Here is a 25,201-nt window from a genome sequence, read left to right as displayed (position 1 = left end):
CATGTCTCTCTGGTTCGAAAGGTTGCATTGATTACTGAGGACTTCCTTAAAAAATATTTCAATAAAATGTACTCAATTCTCCCTTGTAATGCTTAAACATGCAAAAATTTCTTGTATCAATTGATGATCACAGTTGAAACTATGACTATGGTTTCCCCCACATAAGGAAGTGACTGATAACCAAAGTGCTACCACATTTCAATATTAGAAGCTTTGTTCAAGTATTTTGCATCAATTATGCAAACGATTTATCTAGAAATTTCTGACACTTTCTTTTTCGTTTCTTAGATATATAATCTTTCTATTTGTGTTAAAAGTACATTTCTAGCGTGATTTGAGGAAAATAGCCTGCAAAAACCCACTGGCTTGTACTACATTCATTATTTTTAGCATTATAAGTTCTCCTAAGCCTTTTATTTACAAGTTTTCCAAAAAAAAATTGATAATTGTAGAACCTCACAAGTATTTAAAGCAATAATTTAAAACATTTTCTGGGAAAAAACATTTTGACCAGATTTTTTGGTGAGTTTTTCTTAAAAAAAAAAAAAAAAAAAAGGGGGAAGACTACACTGGGCCCACCCGGACCAACGAACTTTTTGGATCCTGTGCTTGTTAAACTTCAGGTGCTTTGCTAGTCCGGTAGTAGGTTTGGAAGTGAAGCTTTGAGTTTCCCAAGTGGATGGTAACAGAGGCCACTGAAATTACAGGTAAGCTTCGCAGAAATCTTTTTTAGTACTCACTTACGTCTTCTAATTATCAACCGCATTTTTTATTCCCTCTAACATGAATTCTTGAATGTATTAACAAAATGTCCGTACTTTTCCCATGTCCTAAGAGAGCTTTCAGACCAAAGAAACAAGTAACTTTCACACTGAAGCGACAAGTTTCCATACGCCAGTCTATGAGCACAAGCATTCAGTGCACATGCCTGAACAACAGACCGAGGCAGCACGATGCATGGGATTCAGAAAACAGACAAGTCCAAGTGTGACATGCAGCTTGTTGTGTAGCTTCAGTACAGAAAGTTCCGTTTATTTCTGACAGTTGGTGTCCAATAGACATATCACTTGTTGCTTTGGTCTGAAAACTCCCTAAGTTGATTTCCCTGACTTTACCCTGAAGCAGTATCACAATCACAGAGTGCATGAGGGAGGGAGGGTGAGAAAGAAAGAGTGCGTGTGTTTCACTTATCAAATGTACTGTACTTGTATCTCTATTTTCCTTCTAGCCTATATGGTTGTTACAAGCATAAAAAAACAGTTTTTGTTGTCACATTTTAGAACAACACACGCTCCCTTCATCAGACAGTTACTTTTAGTTTGATTAAATATACAGTTAGAACAATGGTTACAAATCTTTTAAAAAAACAAAAAAAAAAACACGTTTCTATGCTTGTAACAACCGTAGACTACAAGAGGAATAATTCTACAATGCAAGCAATGTGTACATAGAAGAGAAATTTGTACTCTTTGTTTCTTTAGCATCACTTTCCTGCTACTTTTGGCTAATTGATGACGACAAGTGATAAGAATTAAAAATTAAAGAAGGGGCATTCACAATGCTCAGGACAGGATTCTAACCTGTGAACTTTAACACTTACAAATTGAAAACCAGAATGACGAACTTACCTTCACATTTATCACAGATTACATTTTTCTGTAGTGCCAACTTCCTAACTGCACCCTTGTAAACCTCATCCAGTGAAACACTCAGCTGATGAATGACATCCTTGCCTCTGCGTTCCCTCCTGGTACGAGAGCCTCCAAACGCACGGCCGAAGAACATGTCAAAGATGTCCATGGGAGAAGAGAAGCCGTTGCCTCCCATCCCTCCCTCTTTGATAGCTTGCTCGCCCCCTTGGTCGTAGAGCTTCCGCTTCTCCGGGTTGGAGAGAACTTCATAAGCCTGTGATATCTGCTTGAACTACACGACCACGAACATGAAAAAGAATATTCGGTTAATTTAACAATTGGGACAACAAATCAAACGTCAATCCACAAGAAAAAATGAGCAGGGGAGAAATACATCCGTGTCAATTCAGAACATTTTCAGATAACAATGGACAATATTCTTTCCTAAGAGGACAAATATTATGTTCAAATAATGAAGACATGAAAGAAGATAATCATTTCAATATAGAGAAGGAAAATGGTTTTAACACTACGAGACTGAACCAAATTAAGAAATGCATTACAAGAAAAGTGAATAATAACAGATTTTTTTGTTTGTTGAAACAGGGTGCCCACTCTATAATCATGATAAAATTCAAGTACAATTCCTACTCTTCAAGGCGAACATTCCAAAAATTCAAAGACAGAAGCAGATGTTTTCTTTATTTCAAGGGTGTGTGTGATTCCAATATATCCTAAAATTCTAATTCAATTTAATTAAATGGCACACATATTTATAGTATTTAATTTATGGTGTGAAGTTTACATTTGCCATTTCACATACTCACACTTGAAACACATCAAAAATGCTACAAGATATACTAATAAGAAAAACTGTTAACTATATAAGAATTTCAAACTAAAATTTAACTAATCAACATATAAAGTTGCTTGCTCAAGATAGGGACAGATGGAAGGATAGAGAGTTAGTTAACTAATCAACTTCAAGATATCTTATCTTGCAATAATATTCAAAGTAAACTGACTGAGACAATTCTGTTTTATTTTTCACGCAGCTATCTTTCCCTTTCTTGATAAAAATAAAAGCTAAATTCTGAAACACATGCCTCGGGGTACTTGTAAATATGTATAAATTCAATGCGATTATGGATTAACAAAAGTTACAATTTTTCACGTCTATGGAGAAAATTTCATGCAGAAATCCCAGAGACAATAATTCATGAAAGAGTGTGTTCTTCCGAAATGTTACATCAAAAAACATATTTAAATGCTTGTAAGAACCATAAACTACAGTACAAGCAATATCTACATACAAGAAAAAAAATTGCAAGTGGAGAGTTTTAGATTTTTACCTTCTCTCCTTCATTTGGATTCTTATCCGGATGATACTTCAAGGCGAGCTTCCTGTAAGCCTTTTTGAGATCATCCGAGGTGCAGCTGGGCTTTACGCCTAACACATCATAGTATGTAGTTTCTTTCACCATTTTCTTTAATGCTCCAGGAAGACTTCAATCCAGCACTGAAAAGACACATTTAATTTCCAATTAGTTCCTTTCCATGAAATTTGGATTCAGTAACAAAAGGCATCAACATTCCATTCACATTTCTTTCATATTCTGTAATGCATTTGATGATTCGAATTCTGCTGACAACAGTGCTCTGCTTTTAGGGCATTTTCTTTTCAATTCTCAAACTTCATTAATTGCAAATGCGCACACATCAGCATATCAATATGCAAATATATATCCTATATATGCCCAAATATATAACATGTGTAACAGTCAACATAATACAGTGTTTATTTTAAGATGATTTATTGCAATGAATAATCTTGCGAAAGCCAATCATCCCAATCTAAGAGATATCACTCCCATGCAAATATATATTCAAACTGTAGTTGTCTGGCTTTACTTTTAATTAACAATGGAAGAACAAAAAAATTGTTAATTTTAATGAAGTTATCGATGCTTCTGTGGACAAAAAATCAGGAAAGAAATCACTGAAGTCTATCATTGTACATGATAGAACAAGAACATATTGTATTTCACAACATATATTTTATTACTTATTCCGTACACACACCTATTACTACTCTCTATCATTTGTTGAAAACAAATAAACACATCTTTAAAAATGTACTTTTTTTTGGATTCATAGATTCAGCCACTAAAACAGTCAGGAGGGTTCAACTTACGTAGTCATATTAATGTGTGTGGATTGCAGAGTATTTTGAATTTATTGTACAGGGTATATAGAAATGAATGGTGCGATTATAAATGTAAAAAAATATATATATATTCTTCAACTTACGTGGTTGCAGCAAATACTGTCAGAGGCGGAAAATATCCCAGTTTTTGATATGCGAGTTAAAATTCCAATCCTTCAATGTGGGCTCCCCTGGTCACACGACACACATGAACCTGGTAATGAAACTTGTTCCACACACGGTGTAACATGTCTACTGTAATGTCCTGCACTGCATGCATTATCCGATCACAAAGTTGCTGGATGAAAGTTTATTAAAGGCAGGGTTTATGCACAACATATGCCAACTTCCATCCAGCAACTCCGTGATCAGATAATGCATGCAGTACAGGACATGTTACACCATGTTTAGAACAACTTTGATTGCCACGTTGATGTGTGTCATGTGACCAGGCGAGCCCACATTCAAGGACTGTAATTTTAACTCCCATATCAAAAACTGGGACAGTTTCCGCCTCTAATAGTGTTTCCTGCAACCACGTAAGTTGAAGAATAATTTTTTTATTGACATTTATAACCGCACCATTCATTTGTGTATACCCTGTAAATGAAATCTCTTGTAAAATATTTGTAAATATGCCTTCTGGATTCAACCATGATGGTAATATCCTCTGGGTGAACCAAGCACTTCTGTAGTGTGTCCAAACTCACAAAAATTTATCTGCTTTCAATTCGAACCCACAGAATTGTAAATATTCTCTAATATTATTCCTCACATTTAAGCTTTCTCGGCACTCTAATATAATGTTCATTTATATTTTCTGACATCATGTTATATGTGATTTCTGGACTTTGGAATATGTAAGGGCTGTCAGGGAATTTTTGGAGAAGTGTACAATGGTGCATACCTTAAACAGGAATTGAAGTTTACAATGGTAAGGCAATATGTTAACCATTATACTATGGAAGCGTAGTCAAACTAAGGCTTACAGAAAATTGCACTAAAGCAAATTCTTACCTCGTATCCAATTTATCAATAAATGATTTGATTTATTTTCATTTGGCACCTGTATTCTGTTGCTTTTGACCAACCCCGACAATGAAGATGATGATATAGTGCAATTGATGAAGGGACACTCACAAAGAACACTGGCTGGGATTCGAAACTGGGATCCTTGGTGTTGCAGGGTGCTGCTGTAATCACTCCATCATGGAGGCTGCCTCATGTAAATTTGGACATTCAGATTTCAAACTTATCCAATTACTCATAGAATTAGAAGAACTTTCCAGTCTTTTATCCAATAATAATTCAATAAGTTCAAGTGTTTGCTAACAGGAAAGGGTTGTCCCTTTGGCTTCAACAAAAAAGTTCGCAATCCCAGGATGGCCACTCTAGGAGCCTGATGAAATTCAAAGTATAATTCCCGGTTTTCAAGGCAAACTTTACAAAAATCCCAGAGTACAAGCAGATGTTTTTCGCGTTGAACCTTAAGTCAGAGCATATAGAAGAGGAAGTGTGCGCACTTCGGTTTCTTCCCGTAAGCCAAGTGAATAGAGCGGTGCCCCACCGAAACACTGGCAGCACCTTCGCTTGCGACGAGCGTCTTCTGCTTGCAGTGCGGCCGCGCATTATGTAGAGCGTTGTGTTGTGTTGTGCTAGAATAACATTGTGTACTTTTATTAATGACAACGTTGTTACGTTATTCAGTTTAGTGTTGTTAGATTTGTGATTGATCCCTTGTGACTAGTTTGTGTTGTGTTCAACGCATTATTATTGTGTTTGAGACAGCAGCGAGTGAAAACTACAAGATGCCTACGTGTTTCGTACCCGGCTGTAGATCTGGATATGACTCCTGCACAGGCAATATATAAAGGATCAGAAGCACATACAACTTTAATAAAATGGAATGATGTCCTTAGAGATAATCGAAATTGCTTCGCTTCAGAAAAAAAACGCTAGAGTCCTTAAGAGTGACTTTAGAAAGTACTTTAGAAGTGTCCGAATATTTGTGAAAGAACAATTACAAGTACGTTTTGACAGGAAAATTTAATCAAGATCCTCTAGAACGCCATTTTGGTATATTGCGGTCGTTCACTTGTGGTGATCATCCCTCCACTGTGGATTTTCTGCACTTACATATGTGCAATCAATTTACGTACCAGCAAAACTTGCTTATTTTCGGGCGGAAACTGTGAATACAGTGTTCTCTGACGTCTTTTGTTAATGAAATGCGAACTCTGGCAAGAGCAACCGAAAATAAAAATCTTTCGGTGAAGAAGCAACCTGAAAATAAAATAAGGGAAAAAATTTCCATTGTTGAAGATGAAATTCAAATACCGGACTGGGAAAGCAACATACCGTACTTAAATGAACAAAGTGTTGGTAAAGAATACTTGGTGTATCATTTGGCAGGATACACAGTGCGGTATATTTCAAAAGTGACGCATTGTAAACTGTGTACAACTTTTCTGCACGGGGAACCAACTAACGTACCTGCCTCACTTACGCTAATCCAAGACCATAGGCGCCGACTCCATGGGGCTGAATTGTGCCCCATGAACTTAACTTTAAATTCACATTTGAAATGTTCTAGACCATCAACTTTGGGGGGCTGAGACCGCTAAACCATCAACTTTGGGGGGGGGGGCTATGACCAGAGACAGCAATACACATGACTTATTATTATATACTAAGTATGTAATTATGAGTATTGTTAAAATTGATATTTTTGAGAAATTCATGGGCTTTTATGAGATTCCGAACACTGAGGCCAAAACTTAAAAAAGGGAGAGTGATTCATTCATTAATTTATTTCAGTGATCAGAGCCCCCCCCCCCCAATAATTTTGACAAGTCGGCGACCCTGTCCAAGACTATGGTTCGGGTGACGGCTGTAAATACCTTACCTATGCATCGAAAAGTGTTTATGATGTGCTGTTACGAGTGGAAGATGTTGTTGCAGAGAAATTATCATGTGCTAATAGTTTATGGGGAAATATATTTTTTGAGTGTTTGGACAATTTAAATATAATTGCTGTAAAAACTTCGCAATTAGGATGCTGTGAAGATCATGTGCTGCGTACGCTACCTAAACTCGTATTTCACTATCTGAAATGTCGATTTTTCTTCCGCACCAAGGAGATAAGAAAGGAATTAAGTGCCTCGAAGACAGCAAAATCATCTCCGAAATTCTTCAAACTATCCAGCTGCTGAGCTCTTCTCCAAACGTAAGTAACATGCATTTTTGTTTCTTATGTAGTTAGCTATGTAAGCAACGCGAGCATCTTCCGCGCAGTCTCAAACGTCACCACTGCCATCTAGGCGGTGGACCACGGCAACTCAGGGAGTGCACACACTATTCCTTCTATACGCTCTGCTTACGTATTACAACCTTGCACCATGCACCCATTCACACAAATATATTAAAAATATAAAGGATCTGTGCGATTCCAATGCTATCCAAAAATTCTAATTCAATTCAATTAAATGAATAATATATATTTTTATTTATTTTTAAATGCGGACTTTAAATTTAACATTTTGCAAATTCAGACTCGAAATACATCTACAAACACAAGTCACAAATGTTACGGTACATGCTAACCTCTCAAAAATGTTAATTGTATAAGAATAAAAAACTAAAATTTACCTAATTAACTTAAAGATACCTTAGTTTGTAATAATCTTCCGTCTAATAGATTGTTCTGCAAACGACACTAACAAAGTAAATGGACTGAATTCGGTTTCATTTTCCATGCAGCTATCTTTTCCCTCCTTCATAATAATAAAAACTAAACTGTGAAAAACGTGCATCAAGGCATTTAGAAATATGTATAAATTCAATGGGATTATTAAAAGTTGCAATTTTTCACGTCTATGGAGAAAATTTCACGCAGAATGCACGCATGATTCCCAGAGCCAATAATTCACACATTCCCGAAATTCAAGGAATTCCCGGTGAGTAGCCACCCTGAATCCATATATATTTCCTTTGTACATGCTTATGTTGAGGAAGATTCTTTTCAAACGAGAGCTTTTTCAACTTAAAAACAGCTGCAATATCTAAGAGGAAACTCTGTAAACGCAGGGTGGCCACCCAAGGACCATGATAAAATTCAAGTTCAATTCCCGGTTTTCAAAGCAAACTTTCCAAAATGTCAAGGGTAGGGCCAGCTCTGGCTGACTGCGCTAGTCTAGCTAGTGAGCCTACCGACAGCGAGGAGGGTGAGGAAGAGGGTCCGCGATTGGTGCCAGGTTGGAATGACTTCAGTGGCTCGCTTGTTGATTGGCTGCTTGGGAAGTTGGGACTCGCTCCCAAGCTGCAAATGCACAACAGTCAGGAATGTTGGAAATAATCTTACTTTACAAGAACACACATCTTCTCTATTACCATCTTACATACACCACCTCCCAACCTCCTCCCCCCCCCCACACCTACACAAAAATAAACAATATAAAGCATCTGTGTGATTTCAATCCTATCCAAAAATTCTAATTGAATTTAATGGTACATACAGCTTTCTTATTTAAAAATATTTAATTCAAGGTGAGGAGTTTTCATTTGCCATATCACATATTCAGGCATGAAATACCGTACTAATCTATGAAAAACTGTTAATTACATAGGGATATCAAAACTCAAATTTACCTAATCAACTTCAAAATATCTTATATCTTGCAATAATCCTCCATTTGTCTAATAGAATGTTCTGCAAAGGACACTAACAAAGTAAACAAATTGAAGAATTCTGTCTTATTTTCCACACAGCTACAAGCTAAACTGTGAAAAAACTTGCCTACGGGCTTGTATACATTCAATGGGATTTGAATTAATAAAAGTTGGTACATTTCACGTCTATGGATAAAAATTCACACATAATTCCCGGAAGTAAAGGATTTCCCAGTGAGTAGCAAAATCATCTGCCTCCATAATATAATCAGTCAGACAAACATTTCATTGGTTTCTTCTGCAGTCATGTGTATTCTGCTAAGAATGAGTGGTAAGCAAGTTTACCACGCCCACATGTTAGCAATTAACATGCAATTTCTTCAAAACTAAACCCGATATTTCAGTTCTGAATTTTTTGTTCATTTCTATACATATGGTGTGACATGCTCGAACCATGAAACAATATATATTTATTCTTACTATTATTAATAAATGCAGTTTGAAAATGTAGAGGTTTTTCCTTAACAACATTATGGGATAGAATTTATAAATAGGCTCTTACTCTTCAACCACAACCTTTTTTCTTGATATATTTTACTTCTAATGAAAATACTGCTTTCCTTATAGGCCTACATTGTTATCCCTCTCTCTATTTTTGTATTTTTTTTAAAAAAAAAATTATGTCCACTAAACGTCATTAAAAAAAAACACTTTTATCTTTCTATGACAATTAGTTCTTGAGCTACAATTTGTTTTGTACTTTTCAGCAAGTTTGAAAAGCATGCACCTGGAACGTGCTTATCAAGAGGCTCTTGTTCAATAAAGGTTAAGAAAAATAACAGGACAACTTTAAAATATCTTTCGATCCAGTACAATTGAAAAATATTTAAGATCTGTAGTACTTTCTTATTCAATGGTAAATACTAAGTCACTCAAATATGACCGGGACTGATTTTTTCAAACAACCTGCCATGCACAGCAGTTGTGCATCCATCCTTGGGAGAATAGAGTCACAACCCCCACCCTCCCACGCAGGTTAGAACCTGCTCAGCCATGTCTGAGTGTTGCTAGAGTAATGAGCGAACAGGTGTCGTGGAGCATGGAACAACGCATTGTGATCAAATTTCTCGGACAAAACATCCAGCCATCTGAAATTTTTGCAGAGACTCGAACAACAGTATAGGGAAGAGTCTCTCTCACGAACTCGTGTGTTTGAATAGTGTAAGTACTTCAAAGAGGGAAGAGAGCACATGGAGAATGAGTCCCAGCAGTCATCACGTGAGTGGCGGCATAACGGTTCTCCCAGACCCAAGAAAGCACGGAGAACAGTCACAGCAGCTTATTACTCAGAACTCCTGACAACAGAAGTGAAGGAAAAAGATCCGATACAAGCAGAAAAGAGGTGGAAAGCGGTAGCCTTCCTTCAAGACAATGCAGGGCCTCATACAGCCAAAAAATTATGGCAACCCTCAGCAAATTGAAATGGGATCTTCTGCCACACCCGTCATACTGTCCCAATTTGGCCCAAGTGATTTCTTCCTGCCTGGAAAGCTTAAATCAGACTTTGAAGGCATGTAGTTTCCAGATAATGATGCCATCATCGGCAGTGTTCATGAGTGAATATGCAGCCAACCGAAAAATTTTATGAAAAGGGCATTAAGATGCTTCCAGAACGTTGAAAACAATGTATGGACTCTGGAGGGGAGTACTTTAAAAGGATTTGGTAAAAAAAAAAATCAGTCCCGGTCATATTTGAATGACCTAGTATATAGCATGTACAATGAAGGGTAGATGTAAATTGTTATCAGCATACTCCAGTAATTTGAAAATAAGTTTAATATTTTGAAGAATAAAGAAATATTTTTAAAAAATGGGTTCAGAAATTATCCCACAAAGGTGACTATTTCTGCCATGGTAGTTAGGGTTAAGGACCAAAAAGTACACAGTAATATTCCTTCAAAGAAAAAAAATCAGTTAAAAGATTAAAGGAAAAAACTAACAATTTTCAAGACTTTTCTTCATAAACTACAGCTTTCTTGCATCCAATGTGTGTGCTGTGATAAATGTATGTACAAAATCTGATGTACAAGTGAAAAGGCAGACATATGAACAACAAATATTGGATTTGATTGAATTGGTGTTGTAAGTCCACTTTATGCACAGTAAGGCTAATCAGGACTGGACCTACAGTTTAAAATTGGATACAAACCACTATGTACCTCCACTGGGTATCGAACCCAGGACCCCTTGATTACAAGGCGATGATGCTACCACTCTGCCATCGGGGATGCCTATTACATACTGGATTTGGACATTGTGGGCAAATAGTGAAAAACAAGTAGCTGATACAATGTGTACAAGACATAATATTACTGAAAGTGCACATTTCAATAATACAACACAAAATTGTTATCTGTGTTAAGTCTTTCACACGTAGAACTCTCAGATGGAAGGAAAACATTCAGTACTCCTGTGAAGTTTCAGTAGTATGAGCAGATGACATAAGCACAATGCAGAAACCATAAAAGTGGATAACAGCAGGCCAAAGTTCTGGTTGTTTAACAGAGTGTCTACCAAAATAACAAATCAAAAATTCTTGACTTTTTCTTGACCTTTCTTTCCTTTACTCAGGAATAGTTTGAAATTAAGAAAATATAATTTTTAATTTAATGAAAAACCCCTACTACAGGATCGGTTAAGATGAAAACTGAAGCTGCTGTACTGTAACAAGAGATTTAGATTTGCTTTAATTTTATTAATGCATGTAAAAATTGATGCTTCAGACTTCATTCTGGATGGGGAATGGACATTACTTTATTTAATATCTTTACACAACTTACATGCAAGAATGAAATTCTTAAGAAAAAAGTACACATATCATAACCACAACTCAATGCAATTTTAGATTTCCAAATATTCAATTTAGTAAATCCCTGTATAGGTATATAACAATGTAAATTCACTATATCGCAAAAAAAAAAAAAATGCAAAAATTCTTGACCATAAGCATAATTTCTTGACTTTCTTGACCTACTTGTTCATTTCTTGATTTTTCTTGACTGATGGACACCCTGTTTAATTATGAATTAATCACAGTACTGACGCATTCATGGTGAAACTAACAGAAAAATCTCCCTTGGCCAGTATTGCCTTCCATGTCAATTTTTGGTTCAACAAAGGAACTCTTTCACAAATTACAAATGCTACCAATATCTTGTGTATATATTCTGCAAACTTTAATTTTCACTATACACAAGACAAACAACAAAATATAATAAAAAATGAAAAAGGAGTTATAACAATATGAAGTTACTACATAAAATGGGCGAAGACATTGAAGTTTACATTTTTACAACTACAACAGATGATTACATTTAGAAATGCAGTAAAGGAAATACAGATTGATAAATTCCTTTACAAAACTGAGGATATTTTAACACAGGTGACAGGTGTATAATGAGAATTATATCCTACATAGCTGCATGGTTAGCATGCACCCCAGGTGAGAAGTTCCATGTCAAATTCCTGGCAGAAGCTCTAAAATATTTCAGTAATGCTCCAGCATCATAAGCACAACCCAGAACCCATAATACTGGATTACAGAAGGCCCAAGTTCTGATTGTTTAATTCTGAATTAATCACAATAAGCACACATTTTTAAATGGGTCTATCTCTATGCCTGTTAACACATAATGTAGTCTTGGTGATTACTAGTGCCCAGATAATTATGCATTTAAAACTAAAATATGCACTAAAAAGGTACAAACTACGCAAATAAACATGCACTTTGGAAAAACACCTTATCTTCTATGTACAGTATGTTTTCTCTCAGTTACCACAAAGCCCTACATGTGGTCCACATTCCATTTGTTTCATGCTAATGCAATTTGAACATGGTAATGTCTATAATGGTCATGTGCATGAACGAAGATCAAATTTTAAACTCGGATCGGGAAAGGATCACTGGAAAATTCCATTGCACAAAAACCGTTCAACACTTGATCGCGATCTAGGAACATCAATACGAGTTTATCTTCTGATCGGCCATTCACAACCGTTTTGGTGTCTGACCCTGGTTCATGATACTGACGCTTCGACTGCAGGCAGTTGTTTTTGAATATAAAAAGAGCGGAAAGTGATATCGAGGGCATGCAAACGCTAGAGATGTTGGCTGTACAATGCTGATAATTTGAGAACTACTTATGTAAACTAAAAACTGCCAAAATAATAATAATAATTTGTGGTTCTGTGGTGCAAAGTCGTAATGTTTCTAAATACTGTACTTTCTATCCCAGAACACAAAACATATATAAATGTCATATATTACGTGCAAGGTTTACGATATTGCTACATGGTGTTGGAAATATGATTGTATAAATTTACAAAAATACATGTTACAGGCTATTTACACGACATGATAATACCGTGCGTCCATTTCGATCTGCAGCCGAGAGATCGGGAGAAGCGTGGCGGGCGGCGCTGACGGAGATGCCGACATTTGCGGCCTGCAATGCCCGCTTATTTTTATGGACATATGCAGACATTTATATAAATATTGCAAAACGAGCACTAACCTGTGTTATAAGAGTATGGTTTTAATTTTAGTAGCTTAGTGACTGTATGTGCCGATGATTTTGACACGCCCACCTCTTGTGAAACACGGCGTAGAGGTTTGTTTGGAGAACGTTCTAACGCTGCACAAATATCATCGAGTTTTGCTTCGGTTAGAATTCGTCGTTTTTGCTTAGGTGTTTTAAAATTTAACGATACAGTTTCTCGTAATTTAAGGACAAGATGTCTAACCGTATCTCTGTGTGGAGTTGAAACGCATGGGAATTTCTGTACAAATTACCTACACACGTCTCGACACGAGTTTGTTTTCACGTACGTGTCATACATAAAAAATCTTTGTTCTAACGTGAATCTTGTGGCTGGCATTCCAATCGTCTCACTGACACGTCACACATACACACTACAATAACACAAACAAGTAACTGCAAGTAACCAAGAATAACACTCTTGCGCACAGTACGAAATTAACACGCTCTTGGTTTACATTGCTCGCCACTATATTTACAACTCTGTCTTCATCTAGTCGCAAAGGAACAAAAAACTCGAGCTCGGAGATTTCGGATTGCAAGGAAGCTCACGAAAACCATTCACTTTTATCGGTTTCGTCTGCAGTGTAATCCTGATACAGTGTTGCACATTCGAAACCTCCAAACGATTCCCATGGCCACAAAACTCTTTCAAGGATATAAACTTAAACAGGACGTTACTGGTCAAAACTATGATTAAAATGCTTTATTATCTGTGGCTCTCAACATCGTTTCTATAGCGTATTTATTTGTGTATATAAGAGCAGAACTTGGATGAATTACAGAAGAACTTTTGCGTGTTATAACACAGGTTAGTGCTCGTTTTGCAATATTTATATAAATGTCTGCATATGTCTATAAAAATAAGCGGGCATTACAGGCCGCAAATGTCGGCATCTCCGTCAGCGCCGCCCGCCACGCTTCTCCCGATCTCTCGGCTGCAGATCGAAATGGACGCACGGTATAAATATATAAGAATTAAGAAATGAAAAATTCAAATACTTACCATAGTACAGTAATAATAGAAATAATAATAATATATCTTTATTTGAGCAGGCGAGGTTCAGCGTACGCTGTTCTCTCAAAATCGAATGCATTTCATAAGGCATTAAAGTCCAGTGGAAGAAGGTTCCATGATTTCTCCTTATCCCTTTTGTCTTGTGCAGTCAGTTCTTTTTTAATATTATTATTTCTTTACACCCTACTACATCCTTGTACTCGTTGACAAGGTTGATCAGTACATTTCTCAAATTCAGATAAGTTTGTGGCCTGAATTACTTTCTTCTCCTACATGTTGATACTTTAACACATCACACTACTCTGTGTGGTTCTTGATTGTCATTTGTTTTAGCCAACCAATCAGGTATAGCCTTACAAATTAATCTCCGATCAGTTGAACGGAATCTCGTGAACATCGTTTTTTCATTGGTGCAATGCAAATCTTTAAACCAAGTTCATTTAGAGTGGATTAAAATTGATCTCGTTCATCTGAACTTCGAAATAATCGGCGTTGGTGCACGCGGCCATAAATGCTTTCCAATGCCTGATCACATAATATCTGGTCTCAAGCATGAAATCCCCTTCGAGATTTGCATGACAACCTGCTAAAACTCATCATTTGAAATGGAATTTGCTGGTGCGGGATATGAGGAATTGGATGCATGATGGTCATACTTCAGAGTTAAATATTTTGTGCTTATTTGTTGTTTCTGCATAAATTTCAGACTTCACAAAATATCAAAATGTGTAGATTAATTGAAAAAAGTGAAAATTCTCAAGGATGTATGGTCGGTCCCAAAGACTGTTATACCAGATATAAGTTTTTGTAGGGACCCATTTCTAATCCAATTCATGAGTTCAATTAGTTTATTGTGTTAATTTGACCTTTTATCGGAAAAATGTCTGTTATATTGGACACAATTAAAATTGGATATTTTGTGTTTCGGATGGTTCGTACTTACCAATTGTGTATTGCGGAACATAGTTGAAGGTGCCATTATGCTTTTTACACGAAATTAACTTTGATTTTTCACATCACTAGTAATTCTTTTGGTTCCTTTCTTCTGTTGCGGGACATACAATATGGCACGCACAGCTGTGGATATCGCACGTCGTGCTTGTTTTGTCGATTTGGAGTGGGTATGCAGTGTTTCAACCTTCTTAACCGAAAAATACCTACTTTTGTGTTCATTATGTCATCACAAACCATTGATGAATAGCCCCAAAAAACATTCACGATAGCCCACGAACCATTGACTGACAGCCTCACGAACCATTCACAATAGCCCCAAAAACCATTCACGATAGCCCCACAGACCATTTCCGGCAAGGTTAGGTTAGCATAGTTAAAAAATCTCTTAAAAAAAGGCATGTTTGGAAACACTAGCGAGACCACGTGACTTTCGATGCTCATGCCATCTGCAGGTACATAATGGAAACAATGGCATAATGTTGTCGCTTTGCACAACATGAAAGTTTATTATATCCAAAGTGCTTATTCTTGTTCAGCATTCTACAGTGAGAAAATACCTCCACGAGCTACAGAAACTCATTTCCGTAACTAGTTTCTTCTGTAAAAATGAAGAAATGTGTCTCCGATATAACAGACATTTACCCTTTTATCTGCTACTCCTTCTCTCCCCAAAGATGAACTACAGGCAATTTGGTTTAGCTTGAGCTCTGACCTTCAGCTGCGCAAAAAGCCTGCCGTCAGCATGATGATGCGAGAGTTCCACTGAGAGCAGAGTTGCTAACCTCCTTAACAATTAACTACATTCACAATCTGACTCCAGTGCTTAGTGCTAGGAGTGTTTGGTACTTGCATTTAGTTTCTTTTTTTAAAGTGACAGTTTGAGAAGGTGATAATTCAAGGAAAAGAATGACAGAGGATTCTTCTTGTCAGTGAAACCCCCATTGATTAAGACCCCTTGATGAAAGAGGCATCTTCCCTTCCTCTCCAGGTGGCGAGGGGGCAGATCCTGTTATCACTAGTAAGGTGATTGTTGACCTATGTTGCAAGGTGTTTTTATTCAACGGAAGCTGGGGTGAAAACTTGAAAAAATATTGGAGAATGCAAAGTGATTTACAGTCAGAGCAGAGATAATTATTTAACATCCATCAGTTTATGAAGAAAGAAGCTGACAGTGCTCTTGCGTTGAATGTAAGTGCAAAAGCATGTTTCTGCAGCTACTGACGTGTCATTAGGTACTTCAAAATGCATTTAAAATGAAAATGATCGCAACGAAGTAACTGCGAAGAGATTAGTAACAACTAGCAAACCATGCAGAAGAAATAAATTTAAAGTGATGTGGACAAATTTGGCAAGTGTGTTATTCGTAGAACAATTGATGAATTTCATGATCATAATGAAGGACAAGAGTCCTACTTTAGATTCATAAGTTATTTTTTTTATGAGACAACAGCATATATAGCCTTTGCAATTCCATGTCTAGTAAAATTGTAACTTTCGCTAATTGCAACACTGCTCCCATGAGTCAGAACTCAGGCTAAACCAAATGCGCAGTAAGTAGAACAACTAAATACCACTGTCATTATTTTAAAGGTAATATCATGTTATACTAATACATATAATGAGCCACGGTAGCTCAGTTGTTAGGGTGTCTGACTACCATGAGAGATGCCCAGGTTCGATCCCAAGGCAGGTGAGAACTGGGATCTTTTCCACCTGTTCAAGCGGCTCCAGCACCCTCCCAGTATCATATAAAGTGGATACCTGGAGGAAACTCTGGGAGGTAAAGGCAGACAGGGGTGTGGTGCTGATCACATCACCCCAAGCTTCAGCCAAGATCAAGAAAGTGGGGGGCTCTAACTCCACACCCCCTATATGCCTTCATGGCGTGGTACATATTAGAATTAGTTAAAGCCTAGACCACAATAGATCATAATTTTTACAAACTCAATTGCCAGAACTTGTTGTTTTGAAGAAAGCAAGTTTTCCTATACAGCCATCTTCCTTGTGCCTTCCTAACCTTCTTAGAAAGAGTTTAGACTGAGTTTACAGTTCCGATGGGTCACTCTCTGTGGGAAGGAGGGGGCACAGTAAATTTTATGAGGGTTTCATAACTACGTATGCTATACATGTGTAATCTATGGGGTAGTGTTGTTGTGAGTTAAAATGTCCAAGAGGACCAATGAATACGTGAATTGTGGCAGAGTACAAGATCTTCATGAAAAGGAGGAGTTGTTATTTTGTGTTCCCTTTCTGCTACTTTTGGCTAATCACAGTGATGATGATGATGAGGGATAAAATTAATGATGGGACACTCAAATGGTAACAGTTTCATACATCGGAGACACATTTCTTCAATTTTACACAAGAAACTACTTACAGAAATGAGTTTCTCCAAGGTTTACAACCTTCGTCGATATATATTCTTCCTAAAACTTCATTGTGCAATGCAGCAGAACAATAAATAATCACATTTCATGTAATAATATTGCGCATTTTGTGAAAATCTGCAACATCATGCCGTTGTTTCCAAGATGTACCTGCAGATGGCTCTAGCGTCGGAAGTCACGATCTCGCTAGTGGAATCAGGGTTTCCAAACGTGCGATTTTTTTCGAGAAATGCACGGTTTTTTGTCGAGAAAGGAAAATGGTTTTTCGATGAATTTAGGGATGAAATGAGTGCTAATGGAACCTAACCTAACAGGCCTAACCTAACCTCGTGTGAATGGTTCGTGGGGCTACCCATGGATGGTTTTTGGGGCTAACATCAATGGTTTGTGGGGCTACCCGTGGATGGTTTTTGGGGCTAACGAGGAATGGTTCATCAAAATGTACAATTTCCTGACGTGACCCCCGGTTTTTTACAACTTTCATGCACAACAGAGTTGGAAACATTGCTATTCGAAAACAAAAGAAGCGTTATCATTCGCAAAGCAAGCGATATCGCACCGTGACGTGCTTTCCGTAGCATTAAGGAAAATGGTTTATTTTAGCAGAAAAAGGGTTTGTTTTCGTGCATAAAGCATAATGGCACCTTCCACTATGTTCCGCAATACATAATTGGTAAGTACTAACCACGAGAAAGACAAAATATCCGATTTAAAAGTGTCTGCGATGTATGAAACTGTTAATAAGGACGTAAACTAGAGTCTTACCTTTAAATAAGCCCTATTCATAAAATAGCCTTTCATGTAGTTATTAATTACATCATCCACGAATTCTAACAAAGTTTCACAAACCATAATTTCCCTATGAAGTTAAATAAAGGATTATCTTCTTGTTTACAAAGGTAATAAGTGTGTGTCGAAATGTATTGTTGTTTCTCTTGTTCCAGAATTGTGTATTATTACTAAGTGCGTTTAATTTTTACATATGTTAAATTCACCTCCCTTTGTTATAAAACTTTATACTTGCAGACAACTTCAAACTACACGACCTTGGCCATTGAAATTTCTAGTTTCGTTAATTGTAAAGAATAATAATCTTCAGACGAAATAATTTGAACTTACCAAGAAAATGATTTGTAGGAAATGTCTCAGCAAGTACTCTAAGTCAACTATATAATTTGGCTTTGTCCAATTCAGCAACGGATACACCACAAACTCAATTATCAGTTGCACGATTCTCGAAAATTCCTGTTAGTGTGATCTCGTCTGGGGTTAGTTGAGTCGCGAATATTCTCATTGCACTGACGTCATGCATTGGCACACCGTATCTAACAAAACTCCCTCCACCATTTTAAAAACTCCAATCTAACTACTACAGGATGCGTTATTAAGTTGTGATCAAATAAGGTCAAGAAGAAAAAAATGTATGATTCATTACTCGATCTTGTGTGTGGACCCGAGGTATTTCCGCCATTCAATCGTTCTCCGTACCCGGACCAACGGTACCCTCCTGTCAAGGAGAGTTTGCAAGACCATTTTCGGCTTACTGTTTGGTGCACAAGGCGAATGTTCTAGACATGCTGAACAACTTTGGAAGAAACAATATCCCGTGTTTGTTAAATGTTTCGTGTGGGAGAGGCTGAAATTTATAATTACATACGCATTTATACTAATACGAATCAGGAAAACTTCACTTGAATGAAAGTTATGCGATACTATCCATTTCTAAGATATTTGAAGATGGTTCACATGAGTTAGAGACGACCAAAAAATTTGGGTGTGTGCTCTGGTTATGGTGTTCTGTCTTCCGAAAGAAGATGGAGTGTAACGTAATAAGCAAGGAGCAAGCAAAGCGAACGGTAGTGGGCAAGACAAGAAAAAACAGTTTACGAAATGTGTTAAATACTCCATTTATTGAATACTCACCTATTCCATCAGAATATATTCATAAACAGGTGACACAAACTTTGGTACAGTGTTTAGAAAAAATAGCTGTAGAGGAAAAGCATAAAAAGAAACAAGTAAAGGGGGTCATGTTCATAGGAGTAAATGAAGTGTCCAAAGCATTGTCGCGTAATAGTGTTCATTCCGTTCTTCTTGCAAATGATACTGATACTCGAATGTTGGTGCAGTGTGTGATGAAAAATGTAATGCTGCATAATGTGCCATGTTTAATGATTAACAATTTGAAAGATACAATGGAAAAGTTGGTAGGATTCAAAACAGTTGCTTTAGGTTTAAAGAGAGAAGCTTGTCGACAAGATGGCAGCTTACGTGCATTACATCGATTGATAAAGCAGGAAGCAGGTCTGTTTGCTACAACTGGTGCCCTTGTATCGAAAAATCAACACACTTCAGTTGAGGAGGACAGCAAAATTGAGGAGAGTGTATCGGGGACTCCTGTTCAGTACCTATACCGGAAGTCAAAAGATAGAATATTCATTCCTGCCGGCAAACAAATTACCACAAATTTATCTTCTGAGGATTTCTTTAAGTTGCCAGATACAGAAGATGAAAGCGAGTCTGAAAAAATAACTTACTTACCTGTAAGAGTTAAGAGAGTCAAAAGTGACGTTTCAAAAGTGGGGAGAAAGAAGCTGAAATGCAAATGAAAAACAGGGCAAACAAAGTTGAAAGCAAATGGTAATATATGTTAATTACATTAATAAAGACTTGTGTAAATTGCTATGATGGAAAATGTATAGTTTATTTTTTCTTGTTATTAAGTACTAAGAGCCGGTTGCACCATCGCCACTCAATCTGCCACTTTACAATGTGCTGGATAACGACAGGCGGGATATTTAGGCGGTGGTGGGTTGCACCAAGTATTTTTTTCCTCCACCTTGTAAGGTGGAACTTTCTCCTGCTTGCCGTATGGCCTGGCAACAGAAACTGGAGAAAGTTGTGTATTTGATTGTGTTTTGTTTATTTATTACGTGCTAATGTCGGCTTGTCAATTCCAAATGCATGCTTTTTCAACTGAAATATGTTTATAAAAACTAAATATTTATTGGACTAAAATGAAACAGCTGATCGAAGTAGGTAATGCATGTGTTGTACTCTCATATAATATCTAATGTATGTTATATGATACAATATAACCCATAATCTTTCGAAGTAGTGGGAGGTTATTCTTACAAACTTTTCAATTTATTTATCACGTACTCCAATAAACATAATGCAAAATTGGTTGTCTTACGTGGATGGGTTAGGCAGGCCAGATTTGGTGGTGTTAGCATGTATTTCCCAAGATGCTAATGCTGTCCCTAGCCGCTTGTCTTTTTAGGACAGTTATTTTGAAAAATCAAATACAAGATCATGTTTATTGTATATGAATGTTAAAAGACCAGAAAAAACTTGAGTGCACGTTTTATGCATTTTCAGGCATGCAGATTCGTGAAAGGTTTATTACAATGTTGCATTTTCTTTGTATCTACGAAACGTAACACCATTCGGAAATTGTTCCTTGTATGTACGTATCAACGCCATAAAGATACTGCTGTACCTGTTTCTATTATTATTATTTTTTTGCCAGTTTTAAAGTTAAAGTACACAATGTAATTAAAAATATGTAACTTCGCATAAAACGTTTCCTCTAAGTAGTAAATACTGAAAAAAAACAAAAAAACTAGCATTTACGTCTTATGCACTCCATGAATATTAGGGTAGAGTTGGTTAGGTACAAAGCCAGTAGGAAATTGTTCCTTGTACATGCGTGTCAACATCGTAAGGATACTTGTTAACAGTAAACTTTTTATTTGCCAGTTTTGGAAGCTAACATACAAAATCACACATACAAATATACGTTTCATTAAAGATTGGTATTACGTCTTATGTACAGTGGGATCCATGAGTATTACCGTGCAAATTGTCCATGACTATTTTCATTTAATTTTTCTCTTACATCCTGTGTGCTTTCAAGCGATGGATTTTTATGTCTGCTGGTGCAGAAGTTGTCAACAGCATGTTTTGAGTTTTATTTTAATTCTTGAAGCTCTTATTGGCTCAAATAAAGTGCACGAACATGGTGATGGATAATTTGCACGGTAATACTCATGGATCTCACTGTACTACTAGGTATGTAGTTTCTTGTAATTATTGTAATTTGTGTGTTTGTAAAAAAACACACCACCATTTGGAAATTGTTCCTTGTACTACATATGTATGAACTGGACGGTAAGAGTAGCTACTGCTAAATATTATATGTGCATTCTTTGCCAGTGGTTGTTCAGAAACAACACGTTACTTGTTTATTTGCAATGTTACATTCACACCAATGGAGACTGAAGTGACTAATAATATTACACGTGTTTTAATTTTAAAGATTACAAATCACTATGATTGCGAAAAAGCAAGTGCTGCATGGTGTACATTTTGTGTATTGTGTTTGGTTGAGGAAAAATTTTACAGCAAACACAATTTCATTTATTTAGAATGCCATTTTAATACAATTTTGCAAGCATCAAAGCATTACTTTAACCTGGAAGTCTGGAATGGTAGTTTTATTAATATATGTATCTGTACCCACATGTATTCAAATCCTACTTACGAAATTACAGTGAAACTGCTAATGCTAATATCAATATATATTTTCGGAATACACACGAAAATGACCACCTAATATTCATTTTTGCACATATATTTATGAGGTCTCGGTGGCTCAGTCGGTAACGCGTCTGACTACCATGCTAAAGGTCCGGGTTCGATCCCCGGCCGGTTCAAATCCGGGAACTTTTCTAACGATGGAAGCGGCCCCGGCACCCACCCAGCGTCGAATAACATGGGTACCTGGGGGAAACCCTGGGGGGTAAAGGTGGTCAGGGGAGTTATGCTGATCACATCACCCCCACTCACGAGCGGATCAAGAAAGTGTGGGGCGTTACCCCCACACACCCTATACGCCTTCATGGGTGGTGCTAAGCACAGGGGAACACTTTACCTTTTTACATATATTTATAAATGTTTATTTATTGCTGTTCCTGGGATAATTAACAAATCTGCCTTTCTTGCTGTTGTTTGGTAATGCAAATCATGCAGTAAACTTTCGCAATTTACAACAGCTGATCGAGACTTTGCCATTTTATGAACTGTAAAAGTGCAAACACAGATTATACCAGGTACGGCACGTATCTGTTGGCTGCACAGTGTACTGCTTTTCCATGTTTATCCGGCACTTAACACATTAGGCAGAACCCCGACTGCCACTTACGTTACACGGGACCTTAAGTGCTAGTTAACGTTAGGCGAACATTGAACAACTGCAAAATGGTGTTAAGTGGGGGGACAAGACGTTAAGCAGAGATGGTGCAACCGGCCCTAAGTAATGCAGATGTAAAACTTAACATTCTTTCCCCGTTGATATAAGAATGAGGGTTTAGTAGTTGTTTTAAATCACAAAGATATTTTAACTGAGTTACAGAAGTGGAAGATGTTTGGTAACATGTTTTGAGAGTGAAGTATGGGAAAATTGTCCACTTTCCTTCCACACAACTCTTCTAGTTGTTGAGATGCAAACATGCATGCTCAAGGGCTCCTGGGTTTGATCAGCAGTGCAGACATGTTGCACACTGGTTTCAAATTAAAGCACCAGGATGTAAGGATATTCGGAAATGTTTACTATGCACAAACACACATTTCTTGATTTTTGCAGAAGATACTACTTACAGAAATTAGTTCCTCTAGCATTGTTGAACATCTGGAAGGTGTTTTCTGTCATGTGGGAATGTGTCATAGCTGAAATTCATTATTTTTGTTGAAAAATAATTATCCAACTCACATCGTGATTGTGTTTCCCAGTTTACTTCTGAAAGAAGCAATCAATTCCACTCCTTCTCCGTAATTATTGGACTTACGACCTTGAAATTTTTATGGGACACTTTTCAAAGGTTTATTTCATAATCTATTCATTCAAATTTTCATTATCACAAATGGTTTGATATTTGGTTTTATTTACATAAAATTTGGCAATGTTCTTTCCAAATGCCATAAATAGGCGAAGTCAGTCTCAACCCTTTACATGGGACAGGGTATTTCCTGGTGGTTGGAGTTTTTTTTCCCCCTCATTTTGGCAGGAACGTGAGGGAAGGGAGGGGTGCTAATGGCCCGCCTACTTTCGTTGGAAGAGTAAACCTTCAAGAAATGGAAGATCGAAGAGAGAAAAGGTGCAGAATACCATATTCAAAGGTTACAAAGAAGAAATCTCGGTAGGGTGCTCTTCTTCAGAATTATTGGAAAAACTGCAGAGAAGCTGAAGCACACATGTAGGCAGGCATTCATATGTTGATGACATTTTTCCTGAGATCACAATATTTTTTATTTGCTTTATTTTTACTTCAACTTTTGTGTAATTTTGGCTAATTTTCGAAGTTGGGGATGAATGATATGATGAAATTGATGAATGGACACTCACAAACATCCATGCTCAAGCCGGGATTCGAACCCGGGACAAACATTATTATTATTAGTAGTAGTAGTAGTATCAAAGACATTATTACCCTTGTAAATTATGCAAAAAGGTGATAGAAGTTGGTGCTAAAGCATTTGTTTTCGAACAAACTATCTAAATTATTTTTTCAACACGTTCAATTTCACATTAATAATGGAAAACATGTACTCAAACTATTTTTGAGAGATAGTAATGCTTGATAAATGCATTCCAAATATAATTCCCTTTTACATTAACATGTGTAACTCATGCACGATATGTGTTTCCCACATATGCAACATGGAGCGACGTGGACACTAAATTGTGTACGTATTCAAAGTTTCTTTAATGCATATTATATACAATATAATATATTATTTAAATACATTACACAATAAATTCATTCATCTCACAATAAACCAACAGCATAAATTGTGCACACTCCTTTTCCTCAACACTTGCTCATACATTTAAAACAAAATCAATTAATAAAAGTGTTACTTCTCTCTCTGGTAATTTTAATGCATTACAGAAAACAACCTGCGAGCAAGAATATTTTTAGATCCATTTTTACAGACTGAAATCAATATTGATTTAATAGGGTGCAAATGACTTCAAGGGATGCCAACGCATTCTCTCTTTTACAACTTTTTAGCCTCCCCGATTGAGTAGTGGTAAGGTCGTCACCTTGTGATGGAGTCCCGGACTCGATACCTGGTGGAGGCACATGACAGTTCTTCAGATCCCACTTTAAACTGTATGTATGATGATGATGCCTGAGGAACTTATATGCTATAATATTGCATTGGTTCAGCGATTGGTAACTAATTTAAATTTATATTTGTCAGTTTTTAATGATTATACCATACTTTCCAATTGTTAGTATGAACTATAAAAAAATTGAAAGGTATTTACGAATAACTAATCAGAAAGCGAGAAGCCGACCATTTAGCGAGGCAATTGTACGCTGTTGCCAAACTCAATATAATTAAAATCAAGTATGAAATCTTGGAAAATGGAAATTATGGTGAAAAAAGTGTTACTTACCTACTCCTGGCATTTCATTCGTTTTCATTTTCTTTTTTTCCTTTTTCCAGTATTTCCATGTCATAGACCATCACTAAACACACCTTTTGTTGCCTTCAAACATCAACAGTGTTGCCACTGTACCTCATAATTTTTTTAAAACACCCATTTGGACCGGTACGCCTTTACGAAGCATTTCAGGATTGGCTATACGCGAAAATGATCGGTTTTCTTCTCTGAACTATAGATGGTGAATTAGTCCACCTACCCAAGGTGGAAATTGACGTCCAAA

At 36.8% G+C, this 25,201-nt stretch overlaps 1 protein-coding gene across 1 annotated transcript in view; it reads right to left on the bottom strand.

The window, feature by feature from the left end:
* Positions 1–18,748, bottom strand: part of Droj2 (DnaJ heat shock protein family (Hsp40) member A4-like) — a 37,813-nt gene extending 19,065 nt beyond the window's left edge. The window contains exons 1-3 of the mRNA XM_083128729.1: positions 18,582–18,748; positions 2,984–3,150; positions 1,629–1,923 (exon numbers count right to left, since the gene is read on the bottom strand). Of these exons, the coding sequence (XP_082984855.1) occupies positions 1,629–1,923; positions 2,984–3,115 (427 nt within the window). The 5' untranslated portion in view covers positions 3,116–3,150; positions 18,582–18,748. The remainder of the gene's footprint in view (positions 1–1,628; positions 1,924–2,983; positions 3,151–18,581) is intronic.
* Between the last annotated feature and the right edge of the window lie 6,453 nt (positions 18,749–25,201).

Source organism: Lepisma saccharinum, chromosome 1 (genome assembly GCF_977018435.1).
Source record: "Lepisma saccharinum chromosome 1, izLepSacc3.1, whole genome shotgun sequence".
NCBI lineage: Eukaryota > Metazoa > Arthropoda > Insecta > Zygentoma > Lepismatidae > Lepisma > Lepisma saccharinum.
The sequence above is the reverse complement of the archived record's forward strand: the minus strand, read 5'-3'. Positions and strand labels throughout refer to the sequence as shown.